The sequence below is a fragment of the Puntigrus tetrazona genome, chromosome 22, assembly GCF_018831695.1.
Source record: "Puntigrus tetrazona isolate hp1 chromosome 22, ASM1883169v1, whole genome shotgun sequence".
Taxonomy (NCBI): Eukaryota; Metazoa; Chordata; class Actinopteri; order Cypriniformes; family Cyprinidae; genus Puntigrus; species Puntigrus tetrazona.
Window position 1 is genome coordinate 9308631 of NC_056720.1, and position 22621 is coordinate 9331251.

At 38.4% G+C, this 22621-nt stretch overlaps 2 protein-coding genes across 3 annotated transcripts in view; both read left to right on the plus strand.

The window, feature by feature from the left end:
• The window catches only part of rabgap1l (RAB GTPase activating protein 1-like), a 76530-nt gene that overhangs the window by 24845 nt on the left and 29064 nt on the right, over positions 1-22621 (plus strand). The window lies entirely within an intron of this gene.
• Positions 1176-8377, plus strand: gpr52 (G protein-coupled receptor 52). Its single transcript, XM_043223821.1, has 2 exons — positions 1176-4887; positions 5013-8377. Exon 2 carries the CDS (start codon positions 5430-5432, stop codon positions 6540-6542), a length of 1113 nt encoding a protein of 370 aa, XP_043079756.1. The 5' UTR covers positions 1176-4887; positions 5013-5429; the 3' UTR covers positions 6543-8377.

Genomic DNA, 22621 nt, shown 5'->3' on the forward strand with positions numbered 1-22621 from the left:
TTCATCCCCTAAAAGTAGACGCTGACTGAGTCTGGAAAAAAACAAAAACACAGTAACACATTTCTTTTTCAAATTACTGTTCGCCCTCTGTATGCTACTTTTATGAAAAGTCTGACACAATCAAACATCACACCACATTTTCACAAACCGCATACAATGTGCTTAATTCTTTACACTTTAAAGAGGTATGTAAAAAGCACAATGATAAGTTATTGTACTATCAGCTGAGGCACATGGACCCTAAGGCAAATTGTTTGATTACAAGATTGTGAGCGAGCATGAAACATCCTGAATGTCTCGTGCCAAGAAGCCTCCTTTCAGCCATTTAGACAAACCACTGGGCTGCGTCCAGCGTTTCGTATTAATATAATCTTTTATGCAAGCCTCTGTTTTTCTACCTTCTATTTCAAACAGCTTGTGGGATTGATTATATAGTTTTCACAAACCTGCTTAAGTAGATTATAGTCTTTATGGAGCATGTAATGAAATCTTTGATGGCAGATCGTTTCAATACAATGTTTTGTGCATATTCTTGATTTGTAAGAACGGTTCTGCTTTTTCTGAGTGTGGGTGGTTTTATACAGTATTGTCTGGTTTTAGGGAAACAAATTGGGGAAAAAGATTCTCAGAAAGGGCATTTTGTTTTCTGAGAAATCTGCAAATGTAGTTATTCAGTTTTGTATTGTGGACCAGTAAATAGGCTCATGTAAAACCTAAACTGACTTGTAGTAATCAAAATCAAAAACGTGTTTGATTATTTAAAGGCATGACATTTTGTACAATTTAGCAACAGTTGTTAAAAGTTTAATAAAAATGACATTTCTAGGGCTCTATGACCCCCAAAATTAATTCTAGTTTAATTTCTGTATTTTTAATTATCAAAAAGCTTTTAATTGAAATAAGTAAAGGTACAGTATACAATTAACAAGTTTAATAACAGATTAACAGCAGTTTTATTACAGTAATATTTATATTAAATTATGAATTATGAATTTCTATTAGGTTAAATTAATACATTTTGATATAATAATAAATATATTATTTCAACAATATATCATTTTTAAATAATTAATATTATTTTTCTATAATATAATTTATTTTCAGAAATTGTTGTGTGTGTTGTAGATCAACTTATTCACACAGACACAAATCCATATTGCAATTCGCTTTATTTTTCAGCCTCCTATGACATTACACATTACGCTGCTTACAGTTTCATTTTTAGAATAGGATTCTGTGATTCTGTCCACGAAGTGTATGCTGGTGAGCTACCATTTTCCCAGCGTATGAGATGTTTGAGACTTGTCCACAAAGCCATCCCAGTTTTCTTCGACCAGCTGCCCCTCCCTCACAATAGCCCCCTGTTCCCAGCACAGCCCGACATGTATCTTAATGCGGTCAACATCTAGCGACTGAGCTGCCATTCACTCTGAACTATAATGCTTCTATTAGCGGCCTCATCATACGCCCGTTCCGCCTCCCCGAGAATCAATAACCCGCAAACAACGTGATTTCTTTCTTGCCACGACACTCGCCAACGAGAGAGCCTTTTGTACACATGCCTTGTTTTATGGCGTTGGAATGTTGGAATAGATTTTGGCCCCCGTCTGCACTGCGGAGTAGATGGGGTCGGCTCTCTCATAGCGTGTGCTATCAGACTGTGTCGTTGGGGTCAGCTCGTCGCTGACACAGAAATGACAGTTTGTATTACCGAGAGACACACTTCATGCAGTCATATCCTCTTTTTATGTGTGCAGAGGTTTGAATCACGAATACATGCATGCCTTGGGACTGCCTGCAAGTTGTTTATATAAAATTGAAAACACAAAACCTTGCTATGATTGTTACGTTGATGTGGTTATGAAGCATAAGCGAACTTTCAGTCTCAGTTTAATGATGGTATTTTACTTAAATCTCTTTTTAATTCATATAAAAAGTAAGCTTGGACGTTCCAGTACATTTCAGTGTATACTGTTATCTTATGTATTTTATATTTATATGTGTGCATATTTCGTTTTCCACCTTTTACAGATTCACTTAGACATTCACTTATTAATTGTGCACCTTAAGACCAGGGCATTTATTAAAATAAAGTTATGACGTAAATAGGTTCCAATCTGATTTCATGTTATCTTTGAAGGCAGCGGATTTAGCAAAGCCCTGACTGTTGCCGTAAATAATGCCAAATCAAGTCCAGCTGTCATCCTGACCTGTACTTGTACTGCCAGTGCAGTGATGAGAGCCAGAGTGCCCTGCCTGTCCCTGTACAGAGTCACTTGGATCAAAAGCTCAGGCACCGACAGATGAAGAGGATTATGGTCATTGTTTTCTCCAACCTTTTCTCTTCCTTTGTGATGAATCATTTATACGGGCCTCTGGCTGACACTGTTGTTCAGTAGTATCTTGTTCCAAGTTATGGATCAATGTTTTTTATACATATCACCCACTGTTTTTACTGCAGAATTCAGTTTTCATTTGGCCTAATATCATGCTATATTATAACCAGTTGAACCTATTTTGTATGGTTTTCTTTGTTTGAAAAATTGTATTATGAAAAAAATTGCATTGTCGGTTAAAGGCAACCAGTCTTATGTTTTGTGAATTTTTCTGCTTTTGAATGTTAGAAAAGTAAGGGTCATTATTTAAGTTTTTTTTTGCACACAAAAAGTGTTCATCAAATTACAGTTGAACCACTGATTATTTTAATAATTTCCTTACTATTTTTCTGGATGCTGCTGTCTATGCAGTGTCAAAAAGCTATTGAATTTAATCAAAGATATCTTAACATCTGTTCTCAAGATGAATGAATGTCTTACTGGTTTGGAACTACATGAGGGTGAGTAATTAATGACAGAATTTTTTACATTTCTGTTTAAAATATTAATTGTAAAAATTATTATCTTACCTGTTTGTAAATTAGATTTTAGATTACCTGTTCATAGTACTTTGTGTTCCTGCAGCCCAGATGGGATATCAAATTTAGTCATTCCCAAGCTCAGGCCTAGGACAACAATTACAGTTGCCCACCGCCCTTTTTTGGCATCCCTGCTAGCAACAGCAAGGTTGTGGGTTCAATATGGTCTTGCGGCAATGGAGGGATGCTAACAGATAGCTTTCTCTGGGAATTATAGACCTCCTTGTGTACAGTCAGTAAGGACAAAGTTGCGCAAGTGTTATCTGTTTATTGTCTCTTTTTTTCCAGGCACCCTTTTTTGTCATCACATTCAGTTCAGGACTGCAAGCTCACCACTCAGCTAAAATATGAAATTGTTTCGCCACGGGGCTTGAACATTCAGCGGCAGTGCAGCTGTGCAGGAAACATTGGCTGTCATTCTCGTAATCCCTTTGTATTTTATGAGCTCCTCTAGTTGTAATTATGTCTAGCAAACTTGTCAGTAAAACTGGTGAAGATCTGCATTTCTGATTGTGTTATAGCAGACTCGGGCGATAATATCCTTCCAGGGGAATGAAACCCCCCTCTCCCGTAGTCTCTTAATTTGTTCCTGTTTGTTGCACCATGTCAGCTGTTGTGAGGGAGGGTCCTGGCTAACTGAAATGCCTGGCAACTGTAACCAAGGGGCAGGCATTGCTGTGCTTGGGCACTGGTCTGTGTAAGTGACTTGAAGCAGGAAAGAAAACGAGAGCGAGGAATAATAAAACACTGAGCTGTAGGAGACAACGGGAGAGATGGAAGTCTTTGATTATTTTTGAATGGGGAAACATCTTCAGGGTGTGCAGGAAGAAGAGGATAATGAGAAAAGCGGGAGAACATTGGAAGGAAAGAGAGGGGGAGAGGGAGAGAGAGAGAGAGAGAGAGAACAGTGTGCTGGGAGGAGTTGTGTGAGAAAGAGGACCTCAGGTGCCGCCAAAAGGGGGAGGGAGGAGAGTTAGAGAGCGAGCGAGAGCGGGAGAGAGAGGGGAAGGAAGCAGGGAGCGAATGTGATCGAGAGGCACAGTGGAAGAGAGAGCGAGACTGTGAAGGGGGAGAGAAAACTGTGAGCCACTCACAGCATCTCTGAGCACCAGCAGTGAGGGGCTGCTCTCTTTTCCATGGCTTGTTTCTGATTTGCCGCACAATTTGGAATAGTCTAGCTGTTCTCATCTTTTTGCTTGAATTCTTGATTTCAAAGTGCGTTTTGCACTGTGCACGCTCGGTGGGAGTCGCTGTCAACCTGCTTTGGCTCACAGGTCGCTGAGAGCTGACAAGGACAGAAGCGGTACGTAGAGCTTCCAATTTGGGAAACGGACTGAGTATTTCTGTGGACACTTTATGGAATGTGTCACAAAGAAGTTGGAGAAGAAGCAAAGAGGTCTACTCCAGAAGGAAAGAAGCTGGGCATGTACAACTAATTGCATGCAGAGGTTGGACTAAATGTTGGACTGAAACAAAGGACATGTGGATTTAAGACCTGTCCACATGCGATCAGAGGGGACTTCTTCACATAAGCAGCTATATACCTGTTTTGGAAAACACAGGTCAATCCTTTTTTACGTGACCTGCTTTTATCCCATGCACAGTGAATGTTCATGAAAAGTAAACGGATTGGCAGCAAATAAGACCAAAGCCGTCACTGTGGCCCCCCAGAACACGATCTTGAAATTTTGATTAGTTCCGTTTTGCCTCACTCAGACTCCCGCAGGCTATGAGCGGTGCTCTGTGCAGCGATAGCTCTGGAAACTCTCATACGCTGTTCTGTGTTTGTCTAGAGTGTCTGTGTTTTGATTTGGACTATAGAAACCCGAAGGGGGTCGAGACAGTGGCCAAGAGGACAGTATTCCAGAAGCAAAACATGGTGCATGTTATTGTTTGCTGACAAACTAATAGGAACAGATATTTTGGAGACTTTTGCAACTCTTACTATTAAATTTTTGTGGACTCAGGAGAAGGTATGACCCTGGAACTTTCTTCATTTCTATTTTGTTGCCTAGTTATCGGTTTTTACCTTAATCCTTCTTATGTTGTCTTAACTGGTCACAGGAAACCGTTTGATATTTATTTCCTTATCCTTCAGCCCCTTCTACAGTCCTGCTCATTTTACCCTTGAGAGGACCGCTTAAGGAATTGGTTGACTTCGCTGCAGGTGCTGTGGACAATATTGCCAACTGGCCTTCAGCACAGATATGCAACCCTTTTGTTTCCAGCAGCCGTAGTTTTGTGTGCTGAGAAAATATCTCTCCATCTTACAATTACTCCTAAGCATGACTGATTTCAGAGTACAAGGCACCTTTTTTCCTTTTTTTCACGGACTGTATTGATTTTTGCCAATGCTCAATTCATTGAGATCCAGTCATGTGAAAGACCGAGGTAAAAGGGAAAAGACAGAAGATTGAGATTGAGGAAGCGGGATCACATTGCAGGCCTTCTGCACTGCATTTCAGACAACGGAACCTTATCCAAGTGGACAAGGTTCGGGACAAGGTTCAGGACAATGAACCGGTCGGAGCTGATCGAACTGGTCCCTACTGTGAACAGCAGCATTAGTGGTCATTTTGGTGTGTCCCTAAACCACTCCTGCCCCCTAGGCTGGGGGCAGAACAAGGTCGTGGAAGCTTGCGTCTTAGAGACTGCGGTCATTGTATTGCTGACGGTGCTCATCATTGCTGGGAATTTAACAGTGATCTTTGTATTTCATTGTGCCCCGTTGTTACACCACTACACCACCAGTTACTTTATCCAGACTATGGCCTACGCGGATCTCCTGGTGGGGCTGAGTTGCCTGGTTCCCACCCTTTCCCTGCTCCATTACCCGGCTGGTGTCCAAGAGCCCCTCACCTGTCAGGTGTTCAGCTACGTCATCTCTGTACTCAAGAGCGTTTCGATGGCTTGTTTGGCTTGCATTAGCGTGGACCGCTATTTGGCTATTACCAAGCCACTCTCCTATAACCAACTAGTAACTCCATGCCGCCTCCGCTGCTGCATCGTTCTCATATGGATCTACTCTTGCGTGGTGTTTCTCCCGTCTTTCTTTGGCTGGGGCAAGCCGGGGTACCATGGGGATATCTTCGAATGGTGTGCCCACTCTTGGCCCACTTCTGCACTCTTCACTGGCTTTGTTGTGTGCCTGCTGTACGCCCCTGCAGCCCTGGTGGTCTGTTTCACCTACTTCCACATTTTCCGCATCTGCCAACAGCACAACCGAGAGATCAGCGAGCGACGGGCGCGCTTTCCCAGCCAGGAGATGGAAACCGCCGAAGGGGGCAACCATGCAGGCCACGGGCCAGACCGGAGGTATGCCATGGTACTCTTCCGGATCACCAGTGTTTTTTACATGCTTTGGCTCCCCTACATTTTTTACTTCCTCCTGGAGAGCTCCCATGTGCTGGACAGCCCTGCCCTCTCCTTTGTGACCACCTGGTTAGCAATTAGCAACAGCTTCTGCAACTGCGTCATTTATAGCCTGTCCAACAGCGTATTCAGGCTGGGGATGCGCAGACTCTCACAGACGCTCTGCTCCTCCTGCTCTTTCAGCCCCTGCACTCACGATGACAAGGACTTTGGAGAGCCAAAGCCACGAAAGAGAGCCAACTCCTGCTCCATCTGAAGAACTCGAAGGGTTGCTTGGATTAGTCACACGCTGCTAGGTGTTGTCGCAATGGATTTTAATGTAATTGGTCACTAGAAGAAACTACCAACAGTGAGGATGATAAAGTTTGTGTAATAGTCATGTGATCTACATTCTTGTGTAAATATTAAAATAGCACCTTCCTTGGTCCTGTAAATACCACAGAATGGTCACTGGCCACAACTTATTTGACCGCCTAGAGATATATGCAGTTTTTAGAGCGTTTGTGAGCAAAAAAAAAAGCCAAGGGGTGGGTTCAAAGCTCTCGCTTGTGATGGCTCTTTCCAAATATAGAGCACACTTGTTATTTTTAGAGACATTTACCCATGTTGCTGGATTGGTTGTTTTGATGTTTGTTGAATTAGTTTTGTGTCGCAGCTGTTACTGTAAAAACAGTTGCTTTACAAAATGATGAGAGCTAAAAGATAGCTGGGCCTTCTCCTAGTGGCTTTTATGGTACAGTGTATCTTGAATAATCACAGGCAATTCACGTCAGAAGCGATGTAGCAAAGAACAAACAGCTTGGTCTGTGTTTATTTTTTCAAAATTTTCATTCTAGATCTGATCTTTTTGTAGAAAATCTTGAAATGCCACATGCGCACAATATCAACAAATGCCTGTAATAGTTGTGGACTGTAGTTTAGATCCCCGGTGGTGTAAAGCCTTAGCTGTTTGTAATTAGACCTATTTGCCTGCAGTGACCCTTTGAGAAACATGCAACACAGCATGTTTTATTTTGTAATTCATATTTTTGCCAGATCAGCTTTAACTTAACTTGACGTTCATATTACCTTAAGCTGAGCTTTTTTTCTCTCACTTTAATTGTATGAATGTCCCAACGATTTTCTTTTTATTAGTCTTCAAATTACATTTTCGTTGCTATTCAGTTTATTTCTCACAAAGAGATGTTGTTTAATTAATTTATTTTTATATTTTTTTAATGAGTTTTAAAAAGTTGATGCAAAAATATAATTGTTTTTCGATTTAAAATGCATGTAAATTGTACAAATTATTTTTTAAATACCCCAAAATGACGTACACAAATTTTGTTTTCCTTTATTTTGTTCTAGTTTATACATTCCAATTAATACATCCCAGTTATTTTCCAAAGATTAATTGATTTTGTGCACAGTTGTTTTACTGCCTCAATATATTTCTTGGCATCTTCTACAGTGAGTATTTTTATGTTGTTATGCATCAGCCATTATTTTTCTAACAAAACAGAGAATACAATATATGGCTGCTTCTTTTTGAATTATAATACCTGGGTATTTTTTGGGGGGCAGAGTTAAACTCATTGCTTGAGTCTAGTATATTGGTAGTTTAGTAAGGAACTGCTTTTTGTTGAAGATTTTGTTAGTTTGTTTATGCCTGTAAACTTTATTTGCTGATGGTTGTTACAGCCCTGTACATGCTGAACTTCACAGCTCAAAAAGAAAATCACAATACAACAACTAGGCTAGTTGATGTGCATTAGATAATGAAGAAAAGAAAAAAGATAGACTCACTTTCTTTCAAATTAAATGGTGAGGGTGTTCTTTTTTTAATAACACATTAAAGAGTAAATTGACTATTTATTTATTTATTTTTCAATGGATATGAAACTGATAAAATAGCAGTATATTCCTGTATTCATTCTGCTGATGACTCTATAATGTCTCTGTCCATTTTTTTGTTCTTTATTAGGAGAATAAAAGAGCATAAAAATACAATATATAAATATATCTATTTTTTTAGTTCGGAGACTTTTGTTTGTTTGTTTTTGTGAGACTTTGTTTTTTGCTGTTGCTGCCAGTACAATAAATGTGAACAGTAAAAACTGATTTATAACGAGTGCATCTTTTTGAAGCAGTTAATCAGGATTTCACTTAAATTAATTGAAGCTTTATCGCTTCTCTTTCTAATGTGTAGCTTTCTTTGCTCAGCTTGTGATCCTGATTCCTCCTCCATCTCAATACACGTTGACCTGACTGTGTAATGTTTCCGGATAGATCCATAGAGTCTGGTCAGAGTTTAAGTTGCTCATGTCCTCTAAGGCTTCAGGGCAAACTGATCCCAGCTCAACGGCCCCAGACTGCACACACAGCAGGGCTGGCACTCGATGGCTGCCTCTAAAAAGGTTATAGCTCCCTTCAGAAGGGAAATTATACATGTGCAGTTAGAGCGAGGGGGAAAATGAAGTGACCTTTTTGAAATCTAATGAGCACATCAAATGTTTCCATGATCATGGGAGGGCTTTGGACCTTGGCACCAGCATGAATAAAACATGAGTGCTCTCAGCGGTCACTAACAGTACGTCTCATTCCGCTTGCTTACACTTGTTATGTGACCTTAAAATGCGTACAACATCCTTCCTGTATCTTTATCATTACTCAACCCAAATACCTTTTCCTCTCTGATTTGAAGTGACAATTTTATGTCTGGCTGAGGTCTCATTGAAAAGCAGTGTCAGTCTTATTCTGAGAGATTTGAGAGCCTAGTGGATCTTAATGGCTGTGTGGAACGATGTTTGGCCTGCACAGCTGCTCCAGGGCACTGCCCTTTGCCGACATTGAAGGTAATGCATGCCTCGTCACAGACGCTGACAAAAGAGGGCTTGTTTTTTGGCAAATGTATTAGTACAGGTTGTTTCAAGCTGTTTTGTAGCACTATTTTTTTCTCACATAAAATAGCAGACTATTAAAAGTTAATAAATGGCACTTATGCACCGTCACTCAACTTATTTGTGATGTTAAAACGGTCCTGAAGCCTGCTTTTGTCTATATTTGATTTATTAACTCAGTAGTTTCAGAATTAGCTTCACATGGTGTTATTTCAGTTACGTTTAGTTTCTTAACTCACAAAAGTAATTTGAAGTATTTGTGACAGACCCCAAACTGGGCCCAAACTATACATTTTTATTATACATTTTGACCCCAATACACACACACACACACACACACACACACACACACACACTTGCATATACATATGTGTGTGTGTGTGTGTGTGTGTGTGTGTGTGTGTAATCCAAGTGATCTATTTTTTTTGAGTTTGTATGATTCATGAAATAGACCAGCTCAAAGAGTCACTTGTATCACACCAATAGCGTCGTGGGCAGCGTGCCAAAATGTACCACCATCACGCTTCAAGCATTCCATCTTCAAGTCCCGGCTTGCCAAACCTTTTCCGATCCTGTCCCTTCTCTTTCTGTCCCTCTTCACTTTCTCTCTAACTATTGTCTATCAAATAAAGGACAAAAGTAATTGTTTAATAATAAAGTAATTTGTTTGTGAATCAGAGTACACTGCTCAAGCCTTATGTTTTTGCAGCCTGTGAGAAAGACACAGTTCTTGGCAGTACTCTGTTGTACACACACCTTTTGATCTCATATTTAATTTAAGTACAATTGCTGTTGGACTAGATTAAAAAGCCAGCACTGCTTTTGAACAAAAGAATGGAATTTAAGAATCAATATGCTGATGATTCAAATAAGGGATCCTACTTAATTGAATGAAAATATTTTAGGCAGTCCTAGCATTGATGTGCAGCTGTATACAGAACTAAAATGTATACCTTATTGCAGTGAAACAGGACAAAGGGTTTTTTGCTGTTTTGTGGCTTTCCAGATTTCAGGGTCTCATTATGACTCCTCTCAGGTCGAGACTCTTGCTGATGCAGCCTGCACAAGAAAGCCTAATGTCAGCGAGATGCTGGAGCAGGTTGAGCTGAGGATAACTGAGCGCTGGTCCCTACAGTGTATTTTTAGACCACATTCTGGTCATGCTTCTGTCATGCCCCTGACCTTTTTATTGCTTTTTCAGATCAAGATTTGAGGTTAGGTGCTAAACGCAAAAAAGGCTTTATTCTATGCCTGTAAAAAAAAAAAAAAAAAAAAAAAAATATATATATATATATGTATATATATATGTAGTCAAATGATTAATCATGCATGTGTACCGTGTATATAAATGCACACACAGTATATATGTAGAAAATATATGTACATGTATGTACACTGATATGCTTATATTTTATATCAATACATACATTTGTATATATATATATATATATATATATATATATATATATATATATATATATATATATATATATATAACTACTAGTGTTTAAATCCACATCTTTCAAAACTTGTTTGTTGTCTTGAGTCTTGTGTTAAGCAGCATTTGCCTGTAAGAGCGAACAGTTTCGTGATTTCTCTTGATGTTGCTTCTTTTCCTGTATACTTGAAGACATTTGTTCACCCTGCCAGTCTTTCATCCATATTCATGGACACAACCGAGTGGAGCTTACCGTCCAGGCCTGTGAATATTTATGAAAATCCTCTGCGTGCCATATTATGAATTCCTTTTAATATTAATCTGTGCTGCCACACAGCTTCAAGAGGCGTTCTCTTCCATCAAAAGGCTTTGAGTTGCACGATGGTGAGCAGGAGGAACACCTGCCCCTCTCGGCTGCTAATCAAAGGTGAAGCACTCACGCTCCTCATCAGACACAATGCTAATCACCATTGTCTCTGTACCTAATGGCTGTTTATTAGGTCTCCTCTCTCTTTCACTCTCTCTAAGTGGGATACCAGTACTTGTGGTGTAAAGTGAGAGTTTAAAAGGATGCCAAACCCACCCAGACGCTCTTCACACCGTTATCCGTGGGTGGTGTTGGTTAGCGCTTAGCAGTAACCAAAGGTTGTAGGTTTCAAGAGGTATATGTGTTTTAGCTTTGCGTCGTGACCAACCTATGTGTGCATTATTTTTCCAATTCTTATATACACAATGGATATACACAAAACACACACAAATACAAACAAAAACTTTTATTTTGAATGTGATTAATCTTTGCTCAACACAAAAAAATATATTCTGAAAGTTATGTAGATTGATTAACAGCACTAATTTTACTGCCAGTGTTTCCATTTAATCATACATACATACACATACATATACACATATATATATATATATATATATATATATATATATATATATATATATATATATATATATATATATATATATATATATATATATAAAACAACTCTACAATGGTGGTGATTCCATCCCTGTGTCAAATTGCGAAGTGGTTAAACTGTCAGTGTTAAAGCCATTCCTGGTCCTCCCATATTAGTTTTGAACACGGCTTGTTTCCCACTTGCATTAACCTAAGTAAAGCTCTTTCCTTCGTTAACCCTAGCCGGATTAATCTGTTCATCTGTAATGAAGCCGCCTAATGGTTTTTGGTGTATTACACAATACAGTGTAAAGATCCCTCACTTAGTGGATGATTAGCAATATAGCCGTGAGGTCTAAGGATTCTCCCACTCTGGCCTGCTGCCCCTGACCCACTCGTGAGCAGCTGAATAGCCCGCGGTCTGTTGACGGTAACACTCACTGACAGCTGTCCACTCCTCGCTATTAGGCTGGTCGCATGCCCATCCGAGGATACCACCATCTGTCCGTTTGTACACGCTGGAGCTGAGGAATTTTGGCAAGTTGGGGAGAAGTCTTTTTTGGATCATGTCCATGGCTTTCAAAGCTGGACTGGTTGGCCATTAATTTCATTGTCTTGATAAGTATCAGTTATTTTGTAGCATCTACCCTGAAATAGTCAATGAATTCATCACAGATTGAAAACTTGGCAAAGGTCTTCAAAGACCTGAATTGGAAGACCAGAAGTCCATTTTGTACCTTTTTTTTTTACATGCATATATCAAAAGTGTGTGTGTGTATGTTTATATATTCACTTGATATTGTTAATAACAGCAAATGGAATATGTTCTTTGCATTTTATATATCGGTATGTTACAATAGATCAATAAGTATATTTAAATCAGTGTGATTAACGAGCTACGTTAAAAGTAATATTAAAGTAATTAGAGATTACTCTGATTGTATTACCTAAAATATATGGAGTATATTATGTCATTTGGAATATGTTGTTGTTGTTGTTGTTAATAATAATAATAACAATAATAACAATAATAGTTTACCAATAAAATGTTTACAGATTTACAGTTATTTACAAAAATGAGCGATAAGATAATGCTGCATCTTGTTGCAAATTAAAAATAATAAAAATCCTAAAAAAATATATATGTGTGTGTGTGTGTGTGTGTAAAATATAATTGTAGAAGTTACATAATTTCATATTATATAATCTTTTGTAAATATATAAAAGTAATTGCTGGTGAAATCAAAGAAAATGTTGTATTTCCAAGCAAAAATCTGAACTAGCAGAAAAATGATTGTTGACATTATTATTGACTCTTAATTTGATGTGTGTGTGTGTGTATATATATATATATACACACACACACACACACACACACACACACACACACACACACACACAAACTAAGAGTCAACAATAATTTTTCTGCTAGTTCAGATTTTTACTAATATATATATATATATATATATATATATATATATATATATATAGCTCATATCCACTGGCTTGATGCCAGTGCCATTGCAGCTCCCTCAGGAGTGAACCCAGCTGTTCAGTCCTGGCAGCTCATGCAGACCTGCCATCCCCAGCGTGCAGCCTCCAAACCTGGCATGTCTTCACACTAACTTCCTCCGTTCTCTCAGGTGAGGGCCACCTCTGTGGGATGCTAAACCACGTTGCTTTCCAAGGGATTTTGGATAGCTTGCTCTAAATGAAATACCATGAGACATCCGTTCTGTCTCCAGCAGAGTTCTTGGAGTATCACCAGACTTCATTTGGCTGCACCACAGTGGCCAGCCATAACACCGAAGCTGCTAAGCAGCCTTCCCTAGAGACCATCGAAGGACCCCTTCCCCCTCTGGACTTGCCTTGAGATGTGGATTCATTTTAACTGAAAACGAATGCAAAGAGGTTATGTTCTCACGTGTGGATCCTTCTCCTCTCCCCATGGATGTTGAGCTCTCAGGTGGTTGCTACAAGACTATTACGGCATCTGGTGCCACAGTGGAGGCAGAGCTCCAGATGTTCCTGTGAACGATAAGGGCAGGGAAGAAAGGAGGAGGTGGAGTTTGGAGGGTAATGGAAGAGCGGCTATTTTAGGCAGAATCTGTGCAGCACACTTGTGGCTCAGTGTGACATTTTTTTGTCCATGTCTTTTAATGTAATTAAACTAAAAATATATATAATGTTAAATAAAATTTTGATTGTGATCTGTACGCCAGCCACTCGTGTACATGCCGAAGTCTAAAGTGGAAAGTGTTTCCTTGTCTCCATTGAATGGATTGGTTGAAGAGAGCTCGCAGAATTCCGCCGCTTGAATATCAAAAGTCTAGTTCTGTGCCAGTCTATTTTTGGGCATATTTGAATATTAATAATTCCGGGTTGCAAATTCTTCAAATAAATCCTCGGATGTGGAGGGGAGAACACAGTCGTCTTACATTGTCATGGAAACCACGAGGAAGTCTTACCCCACTGATGTTTCACTTTTGATCATGGGAAATTAATTAAAATCATGGAGAGCGGGACGGCATGCATCCACAGGCCTGCTCGTGTCCCTCAGCACCACGTCTCTCCCTATTGTTTTCCATGGAAAACCACCAAGGGATCATGTGTCTGAGCCCGAAATGGCAGCACGGCAGCTAATGTCATTAGCGGGTGAACAAACGGGTTATGAAGACACACAAGGGGAGGAGTGAGAAGGACAGAGAAAAGCGTAGCATTTGTCCCTGAGGAATTGTCCTCGCGCTCTCGAGTTCTTCATGACTTAATGGCATAACAAGTGTCACTTTTGGAGAGCGTGTTTTCACATGTTCTCTGGAGGGTTGCTGCGCTGGCGTGTTGTGGAGAGATCAGACCGAAGCTAATGACCCTGATCGTAATGAGACAGCATTCGCTCTCTGCAGGTCTCCGCAGACAAGCCAGCCGAGGCCCCGACCTCTGTCTTTTTTTGTTTCCTCTGCCTTGAATTTTCTCTCATTTGCGCAAACCTTTGCTCTCTATCTCTCACTCTCCACCTTTCTCTCTGGACTCGTTTCCTGCCACGCTCTGGCAGGTTGCCTCAGAAAAGACTTCACGGCATGCCAAGCCATTTACAAATGCCTTCACTTTCCATGCACTTTTTTGCCGCTCATCCGTCCTGCCATGGCAGTGCAGCTGTGTGTGTCTGAAAGCTGAAATATGAAATCAGAATTGGCCTTGGCCTTGATTTACACATTGTGAACGATTTTTACATTTTTCAAAAATTCACTCTCATTTATATATATGTAGTCAGTGTTTTGTCATGTTGTGTTCACCAGATCAGATATGTAGACATACATGCTGAATGAAATACAATAGAAAAAAAGGGCAGTCAGAATAAAAGGTCATTTCACATTGAGTCTGAAATATTTGAGAATTAAAAAATAAATGCGATCTCAAGTTGTACGAAAAAATCCCTGTAAAAAGAAAATGCGATTTAATTTCAGACTCAGTGTGCAATGACCGTAACATTGCCAGAAATAAATTAATTTAACAATATTTAGTTTTTTTTTTACAGAGCCCCTCATGATATGTGAGGGGGAAAAAGATTCGGTTTTCATAGTGTTACTATAGAGGAACCATTATGGGTTCCCCAAAGAAGAGTGTGAAGAACATTATAATAATTTAAAGAGTCGTTTGCATCTATAATTGTGAGCAAAATTTACTAATTTATTCCCTTGTTTTAAACTAAATTGTGCATTGTATAATAATTAAATCCCCATGCACACTAAAAAATGATGAATTATATTGAGTGTACAGTTTACTTAAAATGAGCGAAGTAATCAGTAAATTGTTCATACGATCTAGTAAACCGAGGGAACTCATTTGTAAATCGTGTGCACCATTTACTTTATTCTTCCTCCATGTCATATGCGAGGCACTGTACATTTTAGTATTTAATCTATTTAATTTGAGTTAATCTCATATGTCTATAGGTATTCTATAGGTATTTTAATTTACTATGCTTCAGTTTATCTACAAGCCAACCACTTTTTTGTATTCTTTGAAATTGTTATATGCATTATATAATAATTTTTTTGCTGTGTTTTTTAAATATAATCAAATGGGTTAGAAGTGACATGAGGTTGAATAAATAATGACAACATTTTTCTGTTTCAATGTGTGAATTGTAACTTTTAGACTAGGTTACTGGTCCAAACCATTCAAGACAAATAGGTTATATAAGGATATTCCTTGTGCCTTTGCTCTAAAGGTTGCCCTTTTGCCATGCAGGTTTGGGTTGAACAAGCGAGACAGATTGAGTCCAATCGTTGACTTGACACTCTGTGAGGAAAAGCAGGTCACCAAAAACAATGAAGGATCGTTTTGACACCACAGTTCTCTTATCAGCCAGGCTCCACTCACAGCCCTTTAATTCATCACCGACTGTATGAAAAGCCTTATTCCCTTCTGAGACGACGCTCTTATTTCCAATCATCTCTGTGGGTTCGACCAGATCTGTCATAGTTTAATCTACTTGACCTGAGGTGAATCTTCTGGGTCTGTACTTTCGCCTTGGAAATGGATTCTACCATCACTTCATTGTGTAAATGTGGGATTAGTTGTTAATTTGAATAACGTATCGGCAAGTCAAGAGTTCCTGTCACCAGCTCTCACAGCGTTTTTTTTTTTTTTCCCACCAGCCCCCAAGACTTCAAGTCTTGTAGCTATGGCAACTTAATTCGAGAAGACTTTTGAGAGTTTGCTTTTTTTAGGCTGAAAAATAATAGCCGCTAAAATAGAAAATTCTCTGCTTATAATATGCATATGCCATGTTGAAGAGTTGAGATGCTGCTTTCCCTCATAGTGTTGATCAGAACCTCTCGGTTGTCTGAATTCCCAGAAGTCTGGAGATGTACTGGGGGGTCCTGTCCCAAGTGGTCCTCCTTTGGTGGTAATTAAGAGTCCAAAGCAGCCATTGGAAGACCTCAAGTACACATCAAGTATGTGGGTATACTAAGTGTGTCCTCTCAGGTTGTCTGTTTCTCAAAGGTCTTCTGGGTTAGTTGACACATCCACTACGTTCCCAACATTTCCCATGTGCCCTCTGACCTGAAATGCTGCCTGCATCCACTTACTTTGGTTTTTCAAAGATAGCTTTGGGATTTTTTGAAGGGTCATGCGTTAGTTGTCGTTTGCCCCTTTTTCACTGGTCTGTGACCCGTGTGGTCTTTTTCTTCCATAATAGTGAAGTTTAACTTTTCTAAAAAGGAAACTGGCCTAAGGCGTAAAGGGCACCTTCCATCTAGGCACTCACTTCACAAATGGATAGGTAAAGAACATCCGCTGTCCCCAGGTGAAAAGACAAATATAGCCACCATTCAGCAAGGCTTCACAACTGAAAACCTACATGGTGTATATTAAGGATGTTGAAAGGAGTGTTAAGTCCATATACATAAAATATATATATGCAGTATTGGTAGTATACAGTTTCTTAGTAAAGTAAATTTTTATAAATAAAATCTGTGCATTAGGTAGCGCCACTGTCTATTTTTTGTAAAATGAATCAAAGAATACTGATAAGTTTTTGCTTTAAATTTACTGATGTATTTTGGTACCTTTTTCTTTAGGGATGCTCGGTACTTTGGTAGTCATATCGCATCAACTGGTAAATGATTTTAAATTCATCCATGGTACTCTGACATGAAAGTTATTTTTGATTCACCTTTTTAAAAAAGACAGTTAGCTATCAGTAATAAATGTGGGATGGTAAAGATTAGTTTTTGTTGTTTTTTTCTTTTAGTATTGTTTATATATTGGTGTAGTTTTGTTTGAATTAGCTTTTTGTATCTTTGGTTTTTGTTTTAATTTTTGTTTACATTTTAGTGATAAGATAAAATAAAACAGATAAACTAAAAGCTTTATTTTTTAATTCAGTTTAAATGTATTTGGCTTCATAATTATCGGTTATCTGTGCATACCTAGTTTACATAATTATTAATCGATTAATAATGTTTCATATATGATTTTATAATATTTGTATTTTTATATACAGAATAAATATACACGCACATTATGTGAACAAAAACTTCTCTTTTGGATGCGATTAATTGTGATAAATTTATTATTTTTGCTAGCAGCTTTATCCATAACTGTTGAAGTGTTCTTTCTGATTAGGTAATTAGCGTGCACGATGTATTAGCATGCAGCACAACACTGGCAATTAAAAGAGCAGTGACGGCGCTCTGACAGACGAGTTAACAGTCTGTCCTGAGGACCAGATGTTGCAGGCCCTCGGGAGACCTAAAAATCCTAGAAGAGCCATGACGGAGTGGAGCTCCGCAGGCTCTGTGGTTTTTAATGAACTTGGTGACACAGCCTCAGCATCTGATGAGTGCTGTGAAACACGTAATCCAGAAAATGCGTACGCTTAGATCAAATAGAACGGATACAATACTGCAGTTTTTAACTCCAGCTCGTGTACGCCTCGAGCTACAATATGTATGGGCTTTTGACGATTACGGTGTTTTTTGATCAATCAGTGTTTTGCAGGAGTTCAGCTTTGGATTGTATATGCATGTGAGGTCTGTTGATTCGGGTGTGTTTTCGCACTGTGACACAGTTAATAACCGGCCGTCAATGCGATCACACACAGCGCTGGCATGCATTATGCATGAACAAGATTAATCTGTCTTGGTGCTCGCGAAGCATAGAGAACACTTCAGCCCTTCTTCCTTTCTCCCTTTCTCTTCCTCCTCTCAGGCACCTTTTATTTTTGCTGCTGCAAGGTTGGCTGTTGTGATCAGGCTAATGCTGCAGTTTGTCAATTTCAATTACGGCCCCCTTTGAACTGCGCCGATTCCAGCCAGGGAAGAAATAGGGAAGGTAATATTCCTACTGTCAATCACCGGCGATTTTTTTTTTTTTTTTTCTCTCCGCCTTGCTTTTTCCCTCGCTTCTAATTTTAACCTCCACCACTCTGAGGTCCATTGCAGGAAGGTTGAAGGGGTCAGGAGATGTACTTTATCACACAAAAGATGATTTTCTATATGTAGACAAACATCATTCTTGTTGCAAAGCTAATACCTTGTATATTTAAAGAAACTAAGATCTTGGCTGACATCGCAAGTAGGGATACACAATATATCGATATCATACAGTGAGATTTTTTTTTTATATATATATTGCACAGTATATAGTACTTTCTAAGCTGTAAAAATTTTTTAATCTTGGCTGCCATTACATATAGGGATGCACAATATTGCAGTATCATATCAGTTATTGGCCAGTGTTAGAGATAATTTTATATAATGTTTTGGTATTGGACAAATATAATGCCCTCATCCCAAAGTTATTTTTCTCATTTGTATGATAAAATTAGAAAAATGCACTTACAAAGGTAAAAAGAAAATACTGTTAAGAAGGCTAGAAACTCGGTTAACAAAATTCAACAAGTTTCTGCAGCTGTGCACATCATCTCTCCCTGAGGTATAAAAAATGGCATAAATACAGTCTGCCCGATGTGCTTACAGACATTTATTCATTCAAATGTATTAATACTGTACTCTGAGACTGAGATATTCTTAGGGAAACTTAACGTTGCTTTTTATCTTGCAAATCGCATTAGAATACAAAGCATTTTTGTATCTCCATGGTATTGAATTTTATTCCAACTTGGCAGCTAGCAGCTGCGATGTGAAATAATCGGTATTGCGTCCGTAATTACAAGCGGAAACGATTTAGAATGTTTCTCATGCAAGTCTTCCGTTTCCTGTTTTATGCAGCTAAGCAGGTTATTTAATGGTCCGTTCCGCACAACAACGGCAACGGTCAACATCTTCGCTTCATCTTCCGCAACCGAACAGCTTGAGATCATGTAATCAGTTTGCGCAGACCCCGGCGTGACCTCTATTTCTTCACATTACGGCACCACGAGTTGACAGAGCAGATTCGGATCCCCGTAGTAACATCTACGGCTCCACTTGGAGCAGATTGGGCTTTTGATAGCATGTCACACCACTTATATACTCTCTCTCCTCCCGGTGTCACATCCGAGAAATAGGTCAGCTCGCTCCGGGTGGGGCTCCTGTTGTCAGACCGGCACAAGATCGGCGCTGACTGCCTCAGAACCCAGTGGGAGGCCCGGCTCAAACTTCAGAGGCTCCGGCGCTCTGTGTGCCCACCGCAGAAAGTTCTAGAGTGACGGAGCGAGCCTGACGGCGGCTTCTTAGAGCCCCTGCGCCTGTCTCGCTCGCTGCGCCTCCACACCAACTTGTCATGCCGCATCTCTCAGTCCGGCTTGCACTGATGTTGTTTGCTGTCATCTCAGATTTCAGAGCGACTCAGTCTGTTCTTGCGAGAGACTGTGCTTTGAGCTTTTAGCCCCGGCGTTTCTGTGACCGAACCGAGAGTTCTGGGATGCGCTGGTACTGTACTGCCTGTCGTTCCGGGGCGGTAACGAGATGAGCGAAGGCCCTGTGAGCTTCAGGGTGGAAAGAACACATCTGTTGATGCCCCTTTGTGGCAGCTCATTTGTTGGGCCCGATTCACACAAGGCTGCATGTCAGAATGTGCTAAGTGTACGAGAACGAAGACATATATTTTAGACCCTTGTGTTATTTTTAGTGCGATACTAGATGATACCCCAACTGTAAGCTTTCCAGGCCTTGTTTTCTTTCTATGATAAGCCTGTAGGTTGGTACATTTTGATTAGGTTAAAAAATACAATAAAAACACAAAATGGTAGTAAAAGATTTTTGAACATTAAAAAAAAAACTATCTTTACACAGTTTTAGTTTTTCATACTTTTAATAGATAATTATTAATCAACAAAAATTTAATTTTTTTTTACATTTTATTCAGAATTAATTTTATTTATATTATACAGTTTCAATATTATTCATCACGAATAATTAAATAACATTAAATAGCTAATCCCAAAATGTAGATTCTATTTTTGGTAATTTTTCTTAATGCCTAAATTCACTTGTAGCATTTTAAAATGATTCACAGATTTTTTGTTTTATGTAAAATGTTTTATTGATTGCTTTAAATAAAAATACAGTAGAGAATTTCAGTGTTGTGTATTGGTAATCTTTCGGATGCCTATAAAATAAATATATTTTAATAACACAATATATATAATCAAATTTAAGCTTTTTTATGTACAATATAATATTGTGATGTTAAATATACTTTTTGCATTGTTTTTAATGTTTTGTTTAAATGTAATTGTTTTAGTTTCTTTTAATGTATTCAGTTTATTCTTAAAGTTGAATGTAGAATATTATAAATATTCTACTTATCAGCCATAACTATTATATATATATATATATATAAGTTGTATAAGTTGTCATTTGTTAGCATTAATGTATTAACTAACATGAAAAAACAATGAACGATGCATTTGTTACACTTTATTAATTTTTGTTAATGTTTATTAATGCAAAAAACAATAAACATTGTTAGTTTATGTTAGTTCACAGTGCATTAACTAATGCTAACACAACTTGTGATTTTAATAATGCCTTAGTAATTGCTAAAATTAACATTAAAGATTAATAATTGCTGTAGAACTAACGTAGTTAATTAATGTTAACTAATAAACCAAGTACAACAAATTTCCAGTTTTTCATACTGTACTTCAGTGTCATTTACTCATTCCCAGGGAGCTGAACCACTAATTTTTACATTTCTTGCAAGCGTCCATCTCTGCTAGTTCACTTCCACACAAGGCTGCCCGTGTCGGTCTAATAAACTCCCAGCCATGCTGAAGATCCCTCTGATCAATGTCCCTGAAGGTCAGCGGTTTTATCTTTCTTCAAGAGCCTGGACAGATCTGACCGGCCTCCTGTTATTTGCGAGCACACATCCAGTCAACAGCGGCGTTCAGAGCAAAGCCCGTGGTGAAGTTTACTCAGGCTTTTGCCATGGATGTAATCAGATTGCATCCCTTTGTTTATCCCTCGCTCCGGGTCTCCGGTCTGCTCTGGACGCTTTCGCTGTTGCAGAGCCTCACAGATGTTTAGTGGCCACATTACCATTCACAGCCTGTATCTCTGGCTTTATTTATGAATACCATTTGTCACTAACTCGCAGTTTATGAGGCAGCATTTCATTTTCATGCACGCTGCGAGAGGCGAGAGTGATGGGGGTGAGAGGGAGAGGGAGGGAGCAACAGTGAAACAGTCCGCTGAACTCAATCATACACTATGCTGTGATTAACCCCATACTGAGACTAAATTACAGCTTTGAGTCTTTTTGTTGCTCTTGCAAAAAAAAAACGCCAATATGGCACTTGCTGTAAAAATGCAGGTTTTGTATCATTTCCCACTAAAGGTCATTGCTGAGCAAAGGTCAGAGTTCGCCTTAGGCTATGATGTGACATTAGAGCTTATTACCAGGGTTTGAGTGATTGAGAACTTATGGCTGCTCCCACTAACTGATAACAGTATATATTGAGTGTATCGGTATATATTGTGTTGTTTTACTATTTTATATGGTTGTGTGTATGTGTTTATTATATCATTTATGATGTATTTTACACATATGTAAGAAAACTATACAAATATTTTTAATCAGTTGAAATAAATATGACAAAGATTAACAGAATTAAAATTAGATGAAAACCTGACACAATGTATAACATTTTATACATTTTATTTTTCTGTTTTCATTATGTTCAAATAATTAAATAATGGTTCATTCAAAAAAATCAAAAAAAAAAATATTCAGTGAACACTATATTATGATACATATTGCAATGTTATAAAATATATAAAGTATATAAAATATGGTAGTGTTTTTAACATAATCTAGTAAAAATAGTTAAAAGTAAAATATTAGATTAAAAACATGCAGAATATAAATATTAGAATATAAGAAAAAACAAAACTTTGTGTATTTGTGTGTGTGTGTGTGTGTGTATACATATATATATATATATATATATATATATATATATATATATATATATATATATATATATATACACACACACACAGATACACCCTGTGTATATAAATGTAACCGATAATAGCTAAAAGCTTTTGAGTTAAATATCAGTTAAATTATCTAGCGCTGTTAAAAGATTAATCGCAATCAGTCGAATCAAAAATAAAAGTTTGCGTTTAATAAATGTGATTCTGGGCCAC